The 19,827-nt window shown below is 52.9% G+C and overlaps 1 protein-coding gene across 1 annotated transcript in view; it reads left to right on the top strand.

The window, feature by feature from the left end:
* Nucleotides 1-5,167: 5,167 nt before the first annotated feature.
* LOC102989807 (plasma membrane calcium-transporting ATPase 2) overlaps nucleotides 5,168-19,827 on the top strand; it is a gene marked incomplete at its 3' end in the record, with an annotated part of 32,997 nt that continues 18,337 nt past the window's right edge. The window contains exons 1-3 of the mRNA XM_028485728.1: nucleotides 5,168-5,438; nucleotides 12,590-12,847; nucleotides 13,878-14,003. Of these exons, the coding sequence (XP_028341529.1) occupies nucleotides 5,168-5,438; nucleotides 12,590-12,847; nucleotides 13,878-14,003 (655 nt within the window). The remainder of the gene's footprint in view (nucleotides 5,439-12,589; nucleotides 12,848-13,877; nucleotides 14,004-19,827) is intronic.

Raw genomic sequence — 19,827 nt, forward strand, 5'->3', positions numbered from 1 at the left:
GTATAGTGGTGGGGAGGGGGTGATACGACTTCAGAAGAAAGCAGGGACCACACTATACAGGGCCTTCCAGATCTGGGCAAGGAGAGCGGATTTTCTCTGTGCAGTGAAGCCCCTGGAGCATCTCCAGCAAGGACCTGACATTCACACAGTGCACTTTATGCTTTTAAGCCATCCCTCTGGCCACGAGGTGGAGAATGGATTGAGGGTAGCAGCAGGGAGATGGCTACGACTAATATGCAGGTAGTGAAGGGGAGTGGTTGGATCTGAGTTAAGTATTTCTTTGGGTGGAGGTACACACAGGTGCTAAGTGTTGAAGCCGAGATTTTAACCCAGGAATATTCGTCTCCCAGTTCATGTCTAAAGGTTACATGGAAAAAAACATGTATTTTCTTACAGTACATATTGATTTCCCCCTTTAAATTAAACTTTGAATCATTCAAATAAAACATGAATACATCGTCCTGGTTAAAATCAAAATATTTCAGTCAAAGCTAGAGTCCCAACCACTGCAACCAATCAGAGTGCCCTTTTCCTTCCCAGAGGTTCCACTGTCATGGGTTTGGAGCAGATCCTTACAGACATTTTGCTACATATTTACATATATATGTACCCACAGAAAATATAAACTGTGGTGTTCCTGAGTTTTCTGTTTTACATAAATGGAATCAAACTACACACATTGCTCTGCAACTTGATTTTTTCACTCAGGTTTGTACTATGTTAGTACATATAAATGGATTGCATTTTTAAAAATTGTTACGTAGTATTTTATGGACTGGATGCACCACAGTTGATTTAGCCCACTCACTTTCCAAAGACAGAAATGCATTTTTCTATAAATGTTGTAGCTTTTGAAGGGCTTATGGGGTTTTTTTTCTTCCAAAATATAAGACTTTTATTTATGCTAATGGAGGAACCTACACCACAGCGACAACAGAAATATTTAGCAACACCCAGCCTGGTGACTAAATTTTCCCATTTTCTTCAGGTGCTTGGCATCCCTGGGGGCAAGCTCTTGTCTATTGCCAAGTCTCTGTTTATAGCCAAAGGCTGTCTTCGAGAACAAGGAGAATGGTGGAGTTGTTAGCTTTTAGGTCCTGGGCCCTAAAATAGGCATCCTGGCACGATGTAGAAATACTACAGCTGTGGAGCCTCAGAGACCTGGGTTCAAATCCCAGCTTTAGCTGTGTGACCCTGAGCAAGTCACCTTACCTCTCTGAGCCTCAGTTTTTCCATCCTTGAAATGCAGTTGATAATTGCCCTCTTATAGAATGGCCAGGAGAAGTGAACGCATGCCACATGTAAAGCGATGATCACCTAAGAGCACGTATGTGTGCCTTTAGTGCCCTGCTGTCTGCAGCCCCAACATAGTGGAGGGAATGGGGTGGCGGGGGGGAGGGGGTGGGTGTAGGTCCTGCATCTCTAAAGGGGTCACTCAAGGTCACAGAACAGTGAAAAGACGAATACTCTGCCACTGCTGGCGATGCCGTATGGGGGTGGCATATGAGTTCAAAGGGATTTTCTGCCCAGATTCTGGGCACCTCCTGTGTGCCAGGCATTTCCCATATTGCACGGCCTTTCACCTTCATCCCAGCAGGCAGAGCAGAGGGTTGTCCGTCTGCCCCAATTTGCAGATGAGGCAACTGAGGTTCCAGGAGAAGGGCTGCCACTTGCCCAAAGTCTCGGTTAGCGGCAGGTTGAGACTGGAATTTGGTCCCTCTGTTTCTGAAAGCTGCCCTGAGGCTGCAGGCAGCTGCTCAGCAGAGTGCCGCCTCCCGGGAAGATAGGGAAGCTCCTCTCTTGATGACATCTCAGATGTCTGCATTCAACCATCAAGAACCCTTTGCAGGAGGAGAGAAAAATGGCTTCTCTGGCCTCCCTTTTTCCAAGGAGATGAGATAAAGGCTACTCAGAGGTCACCTCAGGACAGTCTGAATCAAATCTCTTAAATGAGGTTGACAGAGAGAGAGAGTATGAAATGTCCATACTTTTGTGTGTGCAATAAGGCTTAGTTTTTTAAAGCTCACTCACTTCTCATTTGAGCAAGATGAGAAGCCCCTCCCTTGGTGAAAAGGGCCTGGGCCAGGAGTCAGGAGTCCAGCCCCGGCTCTGCAGCTGAATCACCGTATCTGGGCCGAGTCATTTCCCCATTCCTGGGCCTCAGTTTTCCTGCCTGTCAAATGGGAGAGTGAGACTGGCTGACCACAGGACTTGTCCTGATCCAACAATGGGAGAACCGAGGGTGACGGGATGGGGGGTGCTTTAGGGGTAGGGTTGCTAGATTTAACAACGTGAAATACAGGATATCCAGTGAAATTTGAATTCCAGGTAAAACATAATTTTTATTAGTATGTCCCCAGTATTATAGGGGACATAACTTATACTAAAAAATTATTTGCTGTTTATCTGAAATTCAGATTTAACTGGTCATCCTGTATTTTATCGGGCAGCCCTATGCAGGGCCTTCACCTCCACTGGACCGCGCCCCCCACCCCCCGTTTCTTTGATACAGACAATTCATATCTTCACAGCTTCTAGAAGAAGTCCTGGCCACCCGCCTTCCAACCGGATCCTCACCACCCACTCCCACCCTCCAGCCAGTGCCCACTTTCCTGCCTACATAGACATTCTGGAGCCATGGGCTGACAGGTTTCATGGGTCTAGGAATTCCTACAGCGGAGATAGGGGTGGAAACTCAGCCAGACTTGGGGACTTAAATCAGTGGAGAAATTTATGTCCATGTGTGTCACGATGGCTAGAGGGGCACAGTGTCTGTGGCTGCTCACAAGCGGCTGGCCCCATCCTGTGCCACGTCCACATGTGTGCATATCATCTAGTGGTATTGTGTCCACGTGTTATCGAGAGAACTGTCTTTGGATATAAGGTATCAGAGCTGCCGGTCCCCGGCCTTCAGCCAAGCCCATCCTTCATGTCACGTGTGGGGAAACTGAGGTCCAGAGAGAAGTGGCTTGTCTGCAGTCACATGGCCTTCCACTGTGCCTGTCCTCACCTTGACCGCCCTCCTCCCCATCCTATTGGGAGGAAGTCTTCCTGCAGTCTTCCTCCTCCAGGAGGTCGTGATTAATTACTCCACCTCCTAAGGCCGGACAATAATAACCCCATATCCTCACCTGGTGCCTGGCATAGCACTAGGCACCTTACACGGACAGCCTGCCAAAGCCTCGTCCTGCCCCTGTGAGGTAGGCCCCGCCGTTGCCCACAGTTTACAGAGGGGAAACTGAGGCACTGGTGGTGAAGTCACTTACCCACAGTCACTCCAAGTTGGGATTTGAGCCCATGACATGTGACTCCAAGCCCCACCCGAGTTCTTGATGCTTGGTCTCCAATAGCCACCTACGGGCTAAATCCAGTTTATGGATACGTTGTGTTTGGCCCTGGAATGTTTTTAATGGGGAAATTTTACATCAAATTCCAGGTGTCCAGCTTGTCTTAGAAGACCAGAGAGTCTACCACACTGGGCCCACAGTCCCCCACAGGAGATGAGAAATATCTGTCCCCTTTAGAAGGGCTGAGATTCTTCACTTTGCCCCAGTCCCCATCACTCCCTGTTGCCTCCCACCCACCTACTTCACTCATTCACAAAACCTGCCCGACCCCACAGCGATTCTCATTTGCAGCTCCTGCCCTGTGCTCTGTCCCAGGACCCAGGATCTCAACGTTAGGCCTGTGAACAACCGGATGACAGAACCTCTAAGCCATGGCTAGACCCCCTGACCTGGAGGACACCCATATTTTCTACTGGTCACACTACTGGCAGACTCCAGAACATTTGAATCACAGACCCTCAGGAGATTCAAAGACTCACCTCTCTTGGAATCAATCAGGAGGAGCCCAGGAAGTGGGCTGGTCCCATTGTCACCAAACTTCTTCTTAGTGAAACCTTCATTTACTCCAAACCTTATGAGGAGCCCCAAAATGTGAACAGACCCCAGCAAGACCACTTCAGGGCCTGTAGACCTTGAAATCCCTGGGCTCCTCGGGGTCCGTACATTCTATTGAACTCTCCTACTTTCAAGGTGGGGAAACTGAGCCTCAGAGAAAGGAACTGGCTGACCAAAGGCATAGCTAACTGCTGTTAACAGGCCACCGTTGACTGTGCCTAGCCCCTTCCTCAGAGGCCCACCACCCTCTCAAATTCTCCCTTCTTCCCCTCATCAAAACCCATTCCCAGGAAAAAGCCTGAAGCTTGTTCACACTATGGTGTCCAGAACCAATGATGGCTTCCCCTCCCAGGGAGTCTAAAGGAATTGCAGCTTTTAGTGAAAGGGAAGAATTTCAGACATTGTCTGCAAAGGAAGGAAGACAGGGAACCTCCCTGCAGTCCCTGAATCATACTACGTCGTGCCTGCTTGCTCTGGATATGGAGCTCCCAGATGCCACCACAGCACAAGAGGCTGGGGGCAACATTTCCATGTGCTTAGAACAGGGCTGGCCTGGGTTCTCAGGTCCCAGGAGCGGTGTCAAGGCCACCTCTGGGTCTCATGAAGGCCTTGGTCTCTTCCTCTATGAAATGGACATAACTCAGCTCGGGCTCCTCCCCCGTGCACAGGCAGGACAGCGGATCTCCAGTGCTTACCTGCACTGATAGGCAAGGCAGGTGTGGGGTTTCTTTGGGAGCGAGCCACCCCCGGCTCTCCCATGAGGTCTCGCCAGTCTGGCTCTTGGCGGCGGTAGGTGGGTGTTTCACTGTCGGCGTCAGCACCTAGAAACCCAGACAGGAGGCATGCCCATGTCCTGTACCCCTGAACCATAGACTGTGGGACTCCCGGGACCGCTGAGCTCCCGCATCCCTGAGCGTGGGGCTTTTCCCTTCGCGGGACCCTCTCCAGCACCCACAATGGCCGGGCCTGCAGCAGCGAGAGAAGCACGGGTTGAATGAATAACTGGACGAATGAGCGAATGAACGACAGACTATTGGAGTTCTAGAAGCCGTGATGTGATAGCTTATCTATGATAGTAGATATTAGACCACGCGGCCCCACAACTGTAACAGCAGAATGTTCCAGTCCTCCCACCGCAGCACGCCAGTGTCTCTGTTCGGGAGACCCTCTGGGCCAAAGCAAACACTGGGCGCCGGGCTCCTGGCGGGTGCCTGCCAGCCCCCTGCCTTGTTTTTGCCTCTCTCCCCTTCTCTCCTCCCTCCGCCATGTGGATGATTCCCAGAACGTGTTGTGTCTCTCCTGCGCCCCCGGGCCAACCTCTCTGCACTCTGTCCGCAGGTTTGCCAGGCACCGCTCCAGACCTGGAAAAGAGAAAGCAGATTTTTGGGCAAAACTTTATACCTCCAAAGAAGCCAAAAACCTTCCTGCAGCTTGTCTGGGAGGCACTGCAAGACGTGACGCTCATCATCCTGGAAATCGCCGCCATCATCTCCCTGGGGCTCTCCTTCTACCACCCGCCCGGTGAAAACAATGAAGGTAAGACAGGGCCTGGGACCCCTGCTGCCCGCCCGGCAACATGCATGCCTGGCCACACAGGAGGGCACTAGGGGCTCACGGCCATGGCTCCCTCCAGGTGAGGAAACCGAGGCCCAAGGGGCAGGGCCTCACCCACAGCTAGTGGGTGGCTAAGCCCGACCCCAGGCTGGGAGTGCCCGGCCCCCATTCTCCCATGTGTGAAATGCAGGGGTCGGACCAACAATCGTCACGTTAGAGCGAGTGTTTGTTGAGCACTTACAGGGTGCCGAGCCCTGAGATGCTGTCCTAACGGCCCCATGAGGTAGGGTCCATGATTATGCCCGCCTTAAAGATGAGGAAACCAAGGCACAGAGAAGTGAGTTAACTGGCTCAGGGTCACCCAGCAAAGAAATAGTCCTCAGGTTTTGCACTGGGGCTTGTTAAAAACACCACTGCCCAGACCACTCCCTGAGAGACTCTGGTTGTGCTGGATGGAGCCCAAGGGTGGGTGACCCCGAACTTCTGTCCAGGCTGCTCTCTGAGAGCTCCCCACTCTCACAGCTGGGGACAGAGCCCACGAATCGCTCACCCGTGGCCTACATCCACACTCTGATCTGACAGGGCATCAGCCCTGTTCTCAGGTGCCCTGCTCTCTGGGTGCTCCAGCTTCTGAGCGACCCTGTTTCAGCTCCAGCGCTGGGCTTCTCCTCAGAACCCCGAAATTGCTGGCTCCTCAAGGCCTGCAACTACGAAAAAATCCATGATGACGTCGGAGCTCTGTGCACCTGATATTCTGCAACAGGGATCACAAACTTCAGCCCACGGCCGACTCTGGCTCACCTTCTGTTTTTATATGGCCCGTGAGCTAAGATTGGTTTTTACATTTTTAAGCGGTTGAAAGAAAATCAAAATAATACTATTTTGCGGCACGTGACTATTGTATGAAAATTCATATGTCATCGTCTAAAAATGCAGTTTCGTTGGGACACCCCCATTTCTTTTCCATGCTGTCTGTGGCTGACTTCCCACCACGACGGCAGGGTTGAGTGACTGTGACAAAGACAGCAAGGCCCACAAAGACTGAAGTATTCACTTTCAGGCCTTTTATAGAGGAAGTTCGCCAACCTCTGTCCTAGAAGATCAGGAAGGGAAATTTTGCTACAAGAAAGCCATTCTCCAGGGGCTTCCCTGGTGGCGCAGTGGTTGGGAGTCCGCCTGCCGATGCAGGGGACACGGGTTCGTGCCCCGGTCCGGGAGGATCCCACGTGCCGCGGAGCGGCTGGGCCCGTGAGCCATGGCCGCTGGGCCTGCGCGTCCGGAGCCTGCGCTCCGCAACGGGAGAGGCCACAACAGTGAGAGGCCCGCGTACCGGAAAAAAAAAGAAAGCCATTCTCCCTCTCCCCGGCCAGCCACCGCTCTCTGAGTGTGGAAGGAGGATAAAGTGGATGAAGACTCAGTTTCTGAAGTGAGCCCATTCTCCCGGGTTAGAATCCTGTCTCCATCACTTCCTGGCTGTGTGCCCTTAAGCAAGTCACTTTCCTTCTCTGAGTCTCAGTTTCCTCATCTGCAAAACAGGGCGACAGACCTCACCTTGAAGGGTTATTACAGGGAGGTGGTGAAGGGCCGTGTGGACAGCGTGGCGCACACAGAGGGCACCTGGAGGTGCTGGACCTGCAGCCGCTGCGGGTAGACCGCCCCGGGCTCCCTTCCCTGCATCCCCGTTGGGGACCCCATGCTGTGTGCCTTGCGGGAGAAGGACTCTCAGTCCCGGTCCTAGCTTGGTTCCGTGTCAGGCACACCCTTGTGGGCCCGATGCTGAACATGCTTTCCCACCTGACGAGTCTCGGACTTGAGAGGGCATCCCGAAACCTGTCCTCGGTTCTGAATGGGGACATTGTTTTGTGGGTGGAGGAAACACTGTGCCACTCACCCAGGGAGAGTTCTGGGGCAAACCCACTTTCTCAAAGTCAGGACTTAGAAGTCCTAATGGAAAACCTCATAAATAAATGAGGAGGTTGGGATTAACATATACACACTACTATATATAAAATAGATAACCAGCAAGGAGCTATTGTATAGCACAGGGAACTCTACTGAATATTTTGTAATAACCTATAAGGGAAAAGAATCTGAAAAAGAATAGATATGTGTGTATATATATATATATATATACACATGCATGTATAACTGAATCACTCTGCTGTACACCTGAAACTAACACGACATTGTAAATCAGTTATACTTCAATTTAAAAAAAAGAAAGGAAAAGAAAACCTCAACCTCCATTCAGTCTTCATTCCAGAAACTGATCACCTCCCAAGGGCTAGGGCTTCACCAGCTCCACGACAGCTTTCCTTTGTGATGACAAAGTCTTTTAAACCTGTATCACTCTACGCATATATACATAGATAGATAGGCAGACAGATACATATGCACACACATACCATGAGATATGTGGGATCACATATTATTTTGTTGTTAGCTTTTTATAATCTGATTTGGCGTTTGTAGAAAAGTGTAAACACTTTTCTTTGTTATTAATTATAATTAGACATTTCTTAATCAATGTGCTGTGTAAGTAGATAATCCTACTAAGGTCACTGCTTCAGGCAAGCAAATAAAAAGTGAAAAGCATGTAAGAAATAACCCTTATGGGCCTCCTTTCCCCAAATGAGAAAGTGGTCTCTGAGGTTCCTTGAACAGCTGTCACCCCACCCCCTCCCAGGCCAGAGTTTTCTGAGAAAATGGATAGCCAAGTCTATCTGGCCAACTACCTCAATTTTATACCTCCTATTACTAGCTAATTTCTTTTTTCTGCATGACCTCTTTCCAAAGAGGGTTTAAAGCAAATAAATTTGCTACTACGATTGAGATATAAATTTGACTTTGAACTTCCTGGCAGCCAAAGCAGAAAGTGAATTAGGATGATTTGCATAGCTCAAGGAATCAGCAAGGAGGAAAGGTAGTTCTTTAGGAAGATAGCATGTCCCCTGACAGTGAATTCTGGGATGAACCTTCACGTAGGATATTATGAGAGATGCATAATGGGCAGCATTCTTTGCAGAAGTTTTCCAGAAAATATAGAAGGAGATGGCACACGGCTACTTGCGTGAGCCTTGAACAAAGCTAAGGGAGCAACACAAAGCATAATAAGAAGGGTAATTCCTACTATTTTTAGAGCCGCCACTAGTTGGAAGCTTTTAGGGTGACAGTTCATGTGATCCTCACTTGACCCTCACAACAACCCCGTGGGCAGGTGCTATTATCACCCAGGACACCCAGGCCCTGAGATGGTAAATGACTTGGGAGGTCAGACTTTGGGAAGCGGCAGAACCGTGACTCAGACCAAGGTGTTCCAGCTCCCGAGCCCACACTCCTGTCCCTCGGCTACGTTTCCTCAGAAAGTGACCGGGTTGAGTCAGTGCCACCCGGAGAAGTGACCTCTTGTGACCCAATGTAGTGCAAGATTAGAACTCAGCAGGCAGATGATAGAAGGGGTGCAGTGGGAACATGGATCAGGCTCCCAGGCTGTACCAGGAGGAGCCTTCCCACAGCCCTGCACACAGATGGCTGGGATCACCTCCATCTTAGAGAGGAGGGAGCCAAGGCCCAGAGAGGGCAAGGACTTGCCTAAGGTCACACAGCTTTTAGGCAGTAGGGCTGGATTTTAAACCCAAGGCTTCTGGTTCTTTCTACTGCCCCTCCCTTCCTCCAGCTGAGACACTAGCTCAGGCCACACTCAGTTGATGAGGGCTGATGTGCACACTCTAGTCGCACAGAATGAAGTTCCTGCACTTCGTGACTGTGCTTCCTCCTCCCCAACACCCAGGCCCCGGCCTGAGCTCTGAGCTCTGGACCTTCCATGTTGCCTGGGCCACCCCCTGCCATGTCAGACTCAGGCTGCATCAGTTATGTATAACACGACGCTGGTGATGAACTAACAGGCTCTAGACTGCCTTGCAGCACGCATAGCCCTTCCCTGTTTGCTCTCTTGGCTCAGAGACCTCCAGACACTTGTCAGAGGTCACACAACACTTTTGTGACAGGGCTGGGATAGGCATACCCCATGTTTCCAACTCCCTGCCTGTGACAGCTCCCCTAGTGCCAGAGTGCCAGCAGAGTGACCAGCACATAGCATGTGCTTAGAAAATGTTTGTGGCTTGACCAGTTTTGAGGGTCCTTATTCGATGCCAGGCCCTGGTAACCACCTAGAAAGTAGTTTCCCCATTTTACTGATGAACAGCTAGAGGGAAGCCCAGAGAGGCCAAGTGGATTCTCCAAGGTCACACAGACAGTATGCGGCCACACCCTAGAAAACCCTGGGTCCAGGGAGGGCAGCTGCGGGTTTCCCAGACCCTGTGGTCACAATCTCCAGATCCTGTCCCCGCCCCAGTCCAAGGGAGCCCCAGAGGAGACCTCAGCAGGGCCTACCCACGCCCCTCTTTCTTCCCCTTTCTCATCTCTTTCCCTTAATTGCACCAGAGCAGCAGGAGTTGTTTTCAGGGTTTGGTGGCTCCCAATAGCTTAAGCAATCTGCATGCCTACGTTCTTGCCGTCCCAGGGCACCATGTAATCATCAGACAGTTCTCAAAAAGCTCATGGGCTTTTGCTGGCCAAGTGAGTGCCCTCAAGGGCCCAGAGGGCTCCTTGGTATTGAATCAGCAAGGGCAGCAGACAGGGCTTGGAGTCAAGGTAACAGGGTGTGGACCCACTCAACTACCATGCCCTTGGCTCTCAGAAGTCAGTCCAAAGAGAGACGCTCATGAAAAGGAGAGGACCAGTGTCTGCCGTGTACTTACCACGTGCCAGGCCCTTACTAAGCCCTGGGCTCACAAAGTCCCTGGGGTCATCCCACTTTATAGCTGTCCAAACTGAGACTCAGAGAGGCCAAGTCACTTACCCAAGATCACACAGCAGAGCCTGGATTTGAAGCCATGTCTTTCCAGTTCCAGGGCCTGGACTGTCTCTAAGTGTCCTAAAAGTTTCAGTAACTAAAACGGGGGGCCATTGATGAAGCACAGGACAGGGAAAAAACAGCGCTCCCACTTACAGAGCATGTGGCAGGGGCAGGGGATAACAAAAGTCCCAGAAGCAGAAGAACTGAGCTCTGTATCTTGAATCACTCCCCTGAAGTCCAAGAGAATGCATCTCCGTGTACTGGGTTTCTATTTAGCAAGGTTCACCTGTGTTTCCCAGTTTGGGGGATTTCACTGGTGTCGTTCACTAGTAGAGGGGCACCTTAGTTCCCCTCCTCCCACCTTCACGTGGTTCTGAAGTCCAACTGGATCCCCTCTGAACGTGGGGCTCGAGGCCCCATTCAGGCTGCCTGTGTGATGACATCACGTGCTGGACAAAAAGCCACCCTTACACTGAGCGTTTACTGTGTGCTCGCTGCATCAGGTGCTTTACGTACAGCCTCTCCCCAGCCTTCACCACCACCTAGGAGGAAGCACCTGTCATTACCCCGGTTTTGCAGATGAGAAAACCAGGGCACAGTGGTTAAGCAGCTAGCTCCGGGCACACAGCTGGGATTTGAACTCAGAGCTAGCCCGATGTCCGTTATCATCACCATGATAATGATTATCATCACCACCAAAGGCTGGTTCAGTTAAACAGTTTAAAATTATTGGAAAAGTCTGAAATTCCCCAAGAAAAGAAAAGTGGCTTTGAGAACCCCACACAGTGGTATAGTTGTTTATTAGCCGATGAGGAGTGGCTGGTTCAGCGAAAGATGTGGAATTTTCTAGTGACCCACACCGCCGGCCTGCAATGACTCTGTATCCTCCCAAGAATGGGCCCACCAGCTGAGCCTTGACCCTTCCAGGAGCTGAGAGCCAGAAAACATTCCCTGGTACCACCTGGCCTTCTGGTCATGTTGCTTTCGACCCCTCGTTTCCCAGAGAGTCATGCTGGGGACTCTTGAAACTGCTGTTCTCTCTTCCTTGGGACTGAGTTAGGCTTCCAGACAGTCGACCATGGGTCTTTGGCAACATTTTCTACTTTCCCAGTGAGGCCAGCATGTGGCAGAGAGGGCCGCTGGACTCAGGGATAGGGGGCAGGCCAGGTCCGGTGACCAGGCCGTGACCAGGACCACGCAGATGACCGAGAGGAGGATGGCGGCCCCCTTGATCCAGCCTGCCTCCGCCTCCCAGATTCCAGGGCTGGATTCAAACTCCAGATCTGCTGTGTGATCTTGGCTGAGTTGCTGTCCCTCTCTGAACCGCTTCTCTCCTCTCAGCCAGCTTGAGGGTTAAGGTGAATGCCTGGCACACAGCAGGCCTTGCGAATGGCCCAGTCAGGACCCAGCCTCGGTGGAAGGGGCCCGCTCTGAGTTTTCTAGGAGTGGGTCGTCAGATGCTTCTCACAGTCACTGTCCATGGAGAGACCCGTTCTCCACCCCCCAACCCCTGCCCATTGGAAGGAAGGGCCTAGGCCAGTCCTGGTGTGGCACTCACCTCTCTGGGCCTCAGTTTCCACATCTGTCCATGGGGGTAATACCTCTCACTTTCCGGATCCTTGTGGGGATGCGGGAGACGGAATGTGCGGAGGGGCTTGGAAAGGCCCTAGGGCTCAGCGCTGCGTGGGCAGGACCTGCCTTCACGTCCTTCAAGTCCGAGGCCTTGACATCAAATGTGTCTGGTGTCTTCTTTTTCTTTTTCACCTGGTGGGTCTGGCGGGCCTTAAGCAATGTGGGGCCCAGACCTGGAGGTTCAATGGTGCAAGGGTGTGGGGTGGAGGGTCACTGTGGATCAGACAAGTGGCTCGGAGTGTCGGCGTCCTCCCTGTGTAGTCAGGGCTCAAATCCAGCAAGGGCTGAGTAAGAACCTCCTGTGTGCTAAGCACAGGCTGGAGCTTTCGCCTTCCTCCCCTTGAGTCTGGAAGGTGGTCTCAGTGACTCCCATTTTGCAGATAAGGACACCAAAGCTTAGGGAAGGCTTACCCAGGACCATAAAGGGGCAGCAGCAGGGTTCAGACCAGCTTGCTGGAGGGCAGGTCCAGCACTATGGCTCCCGCCCCAGCCTAGAAACCTGCCTCACAGTTGATGGAAGAAGGGAAGGAGAGGGCATCAGCAAAACTGCATTTTAGACCCTAAAGCACTTGCACTGTTGATTGCTGTGAGGCCCCTTCTGCCTGGCTGACCCACCTCACCTGCTTCCTTCTGCTCTCCGCAGGATGTGCAACGGCCCAGGCGGGGGCAGAAGATGAAGGGGAGGCGGAGGCAGGCTGGATCGAGGGGGCCGCCATCCTCCTCTCGGTCATCTGCGTGGTCCTGGTCACGGCCTTCAATGACTGGAGCAAAGAGAAACAGTTCCGGGGCCTGCAGAGCCGCATTGAACAGGAGCAGAAGTTCACCGTGGTCCGGGCTGGCCAGGTGGTCCAGATCCCTGTGGCTGAGATTGTGGTTGGGGATATCGCCCAGGTCAAATATGGTAAGTGACCCAACCACAGAGCCACATGTTGGAGCTGGCGTCTGGGCACAGGTGGGACCCAGAGAGGCTGGCCCAGGGCAGGGGGTGGATCCCTGAAGGCTGAGCCCAAGCCAGGTTGTCTTCTGAGCTCAAGCCAGGTTGTCTTCTGAGCTCCTTGGAGAGGTGGAGGCTCCTTTCTGGAGGTAAGATTCCAGAATCCGTTTAAATCAGAAATGGCAAATACATAGCACACGTCCCACAACTCTCCACACTTCTACCCTTAGCAGACATTACTAATCAATCTCAGCTCAAAGCCTAGATACATCCTCAGACGCCTTCTCAATATAACACTCCAAGGACCACTAACGCTCAGAATGGCTTGATGAGGTGAAATCCATTTCCCACCTCTGATTTGGCTGTTAATGGATGGTCGTTGGGCTAGAGAAGGTGTTATAGGGAGTGGACATGGATGGGCGAACATTCTAGGCCTGTGATACTGCCATGGAGAAAGTGAGCAGGCTGGTGCCAAAGGGGATTTAGATGAGATATGTCCTAGGTAAATAGAGGCCAAAGATGGGGGAAAGATTGGCAGGCCTCTCCTCACTCAGCCCTAGGGGGCTTGGTTTCCTCTGATAACATGCCTGTCTTGGGGGCTCTTCAGCCTAGTCGAGAGAGATTAATCCCTTCCAAAAGAATTTCCCCAAAACATAGTTGAGACCAGAGAAGACTGAATCATTGAGAAAACTGGGCCCCAAATCCATGCCATGCCAAGAGAAACACTTTATAAACTGAAGGACATGCCCACCCAAGCTAGGATTATTGCGGGACCTAACCTCAGCCCTCCAGGCCTCATGCCCTTCACCCTGGCCCCAGGCTTCAGCTGCCTATTGTCCTTTGATGGGCGCCATCTTGGTTCCTGTATCCTGGGAACCCTAGGCAGCCAGTTCCCAAGGGTGAACCTTCCTTGTAATCATGCCTTGAAGAGAATATTCCAGCCTCTCCAGCCACCTGAGACCCTGCTGACTGACCCCCTCACCCTTCTTCCTACCAGGTGACCTCCTCCCTGCAGATGGCCTCTTCATCCAGGGCAATGACCTCAAGATCGATGAAAGCTCCCTGACGGGGGAGTCTGACCAGGTGCGCAAGTCTGTGGACAAGGACCCCATGCTGCTGTCAGGTGAGCTGTGGCCCACGGTGGGCTCACTCCCATTGCTGGTTCCTGCCCCCATGCCTAGGGGGCATCCATGTCCCCTTTATGAGGCTGGAGGGTCTCAGAGACTTTGGTCCTTGGCTCCGGATCTCTGGCCAACTCGGCCCCAAACGAGAACTCCCTCCCTTTTCCCCTGCGGTCGTACATTGAGGCTTCCGTGCACTCGGCAGTACTCCAGGCCCTGGGGCAAAGCACAGGGAATCAAACTGACAACGATTCCTGCCCCCATGGAACTTACCTTGTAGTAAGTTGGTTTTCTGAAAAGTCGAACATGGAAGCCTGTTCTCGTTAGAGATGAGAAAGAATCAGTCTGGTGATGCCTACTTTAGATGCCTGCTGTGTGCCAGGCGTTGGGCTGGAGGCTGGGGACACAGCAGTGTACAAGGCAGATCCTCGAGGCCCCAGCCTTGAGGAGCTTGTAGTGTAGTGTGGAGAGACAGACAATGTAAAAATTCCAGAGGGCAATAGGTATATGATGGAAAAAAAGCAGGGCAGTGGAGTGCAGGTGGTGGGGGAGGTCGGGGAGGCCCCGTGTGAGCTGAGGTGTGAATGATGAAAAGGAGCTGGTCTTGCAACTTGCCAGGGAAAGAGTATAGCAGGGAGCAGGAGTAGCAAGTGCAAAGGCCCTGAGGCGGGACCATGAGCAAGAGGGAGACCTTGTGCGCCATGGTCAGGAGTTTATAAATTTTCTGAGTAGGATGAGGATCCTCTGGAATCAGCAGTAAGCTGATCATGTTTACATTTTTAAGATCTCAGTCTGGCTGCTGCAGGGGGCAAGAGAGGAGGGGAGACCCTGCAGAGGTGAGGCACCAGACAGGTGAAGTACCCCTCTTCCAAGCAGGGACACCAAAAAGGCTTTATTGTCCAGCAGTGCTCAGCAAACATCCTCTGAGCAGTTGCTCTGGGCCAGCCCCTGGGCCCTCCCTTCCATGATGATAAGCCCCCAGCTTGAGTAAGCTGGGGGAAGCAGACCAGCAAATAGCTAATTCCACAGTAGAGGAGTGAGGAAGGTGTGAGAAAACCAACAGAACAGAACTATCCAGAGAGGTGGAATTGAGCTGGGTTTTAAGGGGTGAGTAGGAGCCCACCAAGCAGAGTTGTGGAGAAAGGGCCCTCCTAACAGAGGCACAGCGGGATTTCCTAGAATTACAGAGGAGGAGCAGCATGTCTGCAGGGTACGATGGTAAAAAGGAGTGAGAATTAGGTCTGGGGCATTTATTATCAAGAACTATCCAACCAACATTTATTAAGCACCCACTGTGTGCCAGTGGTTAATGAGACAAACAAGGTCCCTGCCCTCCTGGAGCTTAGAATCTAGTAAAAGGGACAGACAAGGAAGGAACAAACAAGCGGATATGTAACATAATTTCAGAGAGTGATAAGTCAGGTGAAGACATTACACCATTATAGTGAGATAGAGACCCTGAGGAAGGGGACGGGAATCTTAGTTGATCAGGGAAAAGCCTGTCTGAAGAGGTTGCATTTGAGCTAAAAGCAGAACAATGAGAAGAAAGAGCATTAGGCAGAAGGACAGCGAGTGCAAAGGCCCGGGGGTGTCTGACCAAGTGATCATGGAAAACCTCAAATGCCCTCTTGGAACTTAGAGCCACATGAGAGCTCAGTAAATGGTCATCGCCCTGTGGCCCTGGTTCTGACCTCTGGGCTGAAGTGGTTGTCAGAGAGGCGAGCGTCCTTGGGAGAAGTGACCAGGTGGGTCATGAGGATCAGTGGAAGTTGAGGGGAGGTGCTAGGCCTGAGTGGATGCGTGATGAAGGTTCCAGACAGTTTGGAGGAAGGAGAGGAGGGATGGTTCCCCGGCAGGAGGCTGGGGAGAGAAACTGTTCAGGATCACTGACCTGAAGCATGAGCAACCAGCCACAGAGGTGGGCACAGGTGCAAAGACGCTGGAAAAGAGCAACAGGGCCGAGATGGATGGGAAGTCGGCTGGCCAGCTGAAGTGGAATCAACCACTCTAGTCTCGATCTATCCATCTGGCTGGAAGCCCAGGCAAATGGAGTAGACCCTGGGCCTCTGGATGTCAGAAAACAGGAGCCAAGGTCTCCCATGGTGTCTTTGTGGACAAGATGGAGAAGACTGTGCTGAGTCCAGGGGATTTTGGTCAGTTTGTGCTGAGCCTTGAACTGCTGGCAATCTGGTGAAAGGTTTCTAGCAGCCTTCTGTGGAGCTCTGTCCTGTTGCAGTATGGAACGTATGCCCATCAAGTTCACAGAGACCATAAGTCCGGGAAGGCCGACAAAGAGAAAGCAAGAGTCAGTACCCACAAAGATGGCCAGAGTGCAGGGTGAATTAGACTCAAGAAAATGAAACTTGACCGTGAGCTGCAGTACTGACATTCAGAAACCCAGCTGTGTGGCGGAGAGGGAGGGCAGTGGCTTAGCCCAGCCTCCTGGGGAAAAGACAGTGAGAAAGGGGCATGGTCAGCCCGATGGAAAGCAATCTAATTGGAAAGAGAAGAATTCTGTAACAGTCAGAACCATTCTAGGAACAAAAGAGGCTGCCTGTATGGTAGTGAGTTCCCCGTCGCTGATTGTGTGTGAGCAGGGCCTGGACAGGCTATGGGTGGGTCTGTGGTAGAGGAGGCCGAAACCCTGAATGGGCGCTGCATTCAGTGCTTCTCCCTGCGGTGAGAGTCACAGAGTCAGTACACCTGTCCTCACCTGCGCCTCTGCTATAGACCCGCCTTGTTTCCTTCCTTCTGCCCTGCCTCTGCTGAGGCCGTGTCCTCCTCCCACACGGCTCTCTCCCTTCCCCATTGCACATTTAACTCCTGCCCATCTGTTCAGTCCCACCTCCTCCACGAAGTCTTCCCTGACCTCCCCTGCCCTGTGCCACCTGGGACCCGTGCATTAGCCTGTGAGATCACACTGCGCTCAGCCCATTCGGGCACAGCCTCATCATGCCGATTGAGTTTTGTGCTGCGCAAAGCATGTCAAATAAAATAAACAGCAAAACCATCCACATCCCGCCACCCAAACAAATCTAACAGGTCTCCCTTTTATGGGCCCCTTCCATCTTTGGCCAGTTCAAGAGGGTGGGAGCCCAGCCCGAGCCTGAGGCTGTCGGGAGGTCAGCCCAGCTCCACCCCAGGCCCTGCACACCTTAGGGCTCAGGCACTGTCTGCCAGAGTGAGGAGGGAGGCTGCGCTGCATTGTAGAAAGAGCAGAGTTGGACAGGCTGAGCCAGATCTGGGCTCTGAAATGAACTTGCTGTGTGGCCTTGGGCATGTCGCTTCACTTCTCTGAGCCTCAGTTTAGCTGTGAGGACAACAGTGACGTCCTGGTGTGTGATGTAGGTGAGGCCCCTACCTAGCACAGTGCTGCCGGAGGGATGCTCACGTAGGCTGGTTCCCTTCCCTGTTCCTCGCACGGAGCCTGGACTTGGGAGTGAGATAGCCTGGGTTCACATCCCGACTCTGCCCTTCATTGGCTGGGAGACCTTGGACAATCTTCTTACCCTCTCTGAGCCTCCGTTTTCTCACTTGTAAAATGGGAGAGTAACCCCAGCTTATATGTCCATTTCCCCTCCCTCCCTTCTTCCTGAATGTGTCCCCTTTCCCCCTGTCTGGGCTGGCCCTGTCTCTCCACCATCCAGCTCCTCCCCACCTTCAGCCTGCCCGAGCCTGCCTCCTCCAGGAGGTTCCCCTGGATTTCTGTCTTCCCCAGTGCTCTGAACCCTGCATAACTGCCATTTGGCCTCTCACATGACCAGACATCTCGGGCCCTTCCCCTGTGCTGGAGGCTTTGCTGGGCCTTCTGGTCAGATGACCCTCAGAAAACACAGAGGGACCATGCTGGGGGCACCTGCAGGGTCCTCATGGTAGTTCAGACACCCCCATATGGCATCTGGCACACTGGCTCAGCCTAGAGGAAGGCAAAGAACGCTCAGTTCTGGATCAGGTGGCCTGCCATGCCCGACCTTTGACCCTGGAAAAGTCCCTTCCTCTCTAAGCCTCCACATCTGTGTCTGTGCAGTGAGCCAGTGAGGAGCCCTGCCCCCCGCCTACCCCACAGGACTGTTGTGGGGACCACATGCCTGGACAGATGTGACTGTCCTCTGTGAATGGTGCACGTGTGAGGTGCTGTGTGGTGTGGAGTGGACACAGCCTTTGGAGGCAGAACCTCCAGGTTCCAGCCCTGCATTGGCTCCCGCTATGACCTCTGCCCGTCAGGACCTCGGTCTCCCCATCTGACAAATGGGGGCAGACCAGCCTTCAGAAAGATCCAGATGCCTCCAAAGCTGGGGGCACAAAGGAAATCCTAAAGGCCTGGAGCTCGTCCCCCAGGACAGACAGGCAGACACAGGCCCATGTCTGCAGTGGCTTCAGCCGAGGCAGAGTAGAAACGTGCAGAAATCGGAGGTCCCCACGTCCACGGGGTGAGGCAGGGGGAGTGCGGGCGCCAAACCAAGCGCTCACTTGCTTCCCCTGCTGCCTGTGGACGTGCCCCCCGTGTGGCTGCGAAGTCCACTGTCTGCAAGGAGAGCAAGAGATTCCGATTTTTCAGGTCAACCTCCCGATGTTTAAGACGTTGGGAAGAAATTCCAATTTGTCAAAAGCCTGTGTGGGTCAGACAACCTATGGGTGGGCCCTGGAATACAAACTCTGACCTCGGCCTATTTTTTTCTTAGTTTTTTATTTTAATATAATTTCAAACTTTCAGAAAAGTTGCAGGACTAGTGCATTGAACGCCTGAATGGCCTCCCCTCTGGTTCAACTGCTGTTGCCATCGTGCCTCCCTTGCTCTCAGGAGCCTCACTCTCTCCTTCGTCAGGGCCTCTTCCTACTTCAGGTGTGTCTCCCAAGAAAAGGGATCCTCGTGCATAACCACAGCACAGCGGTCAATTCAGGAAACATTGATGCAGTACTGATACCCGACATACCATCCATGTTCACGTGTGCCAACTGCCCACAGCGTCCCCCAGGCTGGGAGCCAGCGCAGGATGCCGCGTGGCGTTTAGATGTCCCGCCTCTTCAGCCTCCTTTAACACGGAGCAGGTCCTCAGCCTTCTTTTGCCTTTCCTGGAAGGCCAGTGGTTTTTAACCTGCCTGGGTCATGAACCCCCGTGAGAGTCCCGTGAAAGCAATAATCCCTCTTAGGAGAAGTAAATGTCCGGACTTGTCACCTTACAGCCTGTCAGGGGACTCACAGATCCCTGGAGAACCATGGTCTGGTCTCGATTTGCAGCTGGGGAGACTGAGGCCCCAAGCAGGCGTGTAAAGCCCCACCGAGGCCAGGGCCAGAGGGAGATTCCAGCCCGGCAGCCTCCTAGCGCCCACACGCGAGCTCGCCTCCGAGGACCCCGTGACTTCATTACCCAGCGGCGTGGCCTGTTTGAAGCACCTGATAGTGAACTCCACGGGGAAACCAACAACCAGGCACCATCGACGTGGCCATGGAAGGGCCAGGGGCCAGCGGGCCAGGGTGGGGACTGTCCTCAAAAGCAGCAGGCCCTGGCTCCAGCAGGCCCATCGGCTCGGTCCCCTGCAGGACCCCACCCTCCTCCATCACCCCTGGAACCAGAGCATGAACAGCATGAGGTTACCCAGGACATCGACAAACTCTCTCGGGCCTGCCGCCCACCCTGCCTGCCGAGCGGAAGGCCAGGCACGGGGAGCCGGACCTGCCACCACTGCCGCTGCCACCGGGGAGCCTAGGACAACACCGTGACCGCAGGAAGGCCCAGGGTGCCGCTCGGCCCGCGCTCTCTCCATTACACTACCCTGCCTCTTCTCCATGAGAGGCAGCGGGGTGTAGTGGATAGAGCACGGGTT

The sequence above is a fragment of the Physeter macrocephalus genome, unplaced genomic scaffold, assembly GCF_002837175.3.
Source record: "Physeter macrocephalus isolate SW-GA unplaced genomic scaffold, ASM283717v5 random_640, whole genome shotgun sequence".
In the NCBI taxonomy this organism is placed as follows: Eukaryota; Metazoa; Chordata; class Mammalia; order Artiodactyla; family Physeteridae; genus Physeter; species Physeter macrocephalus.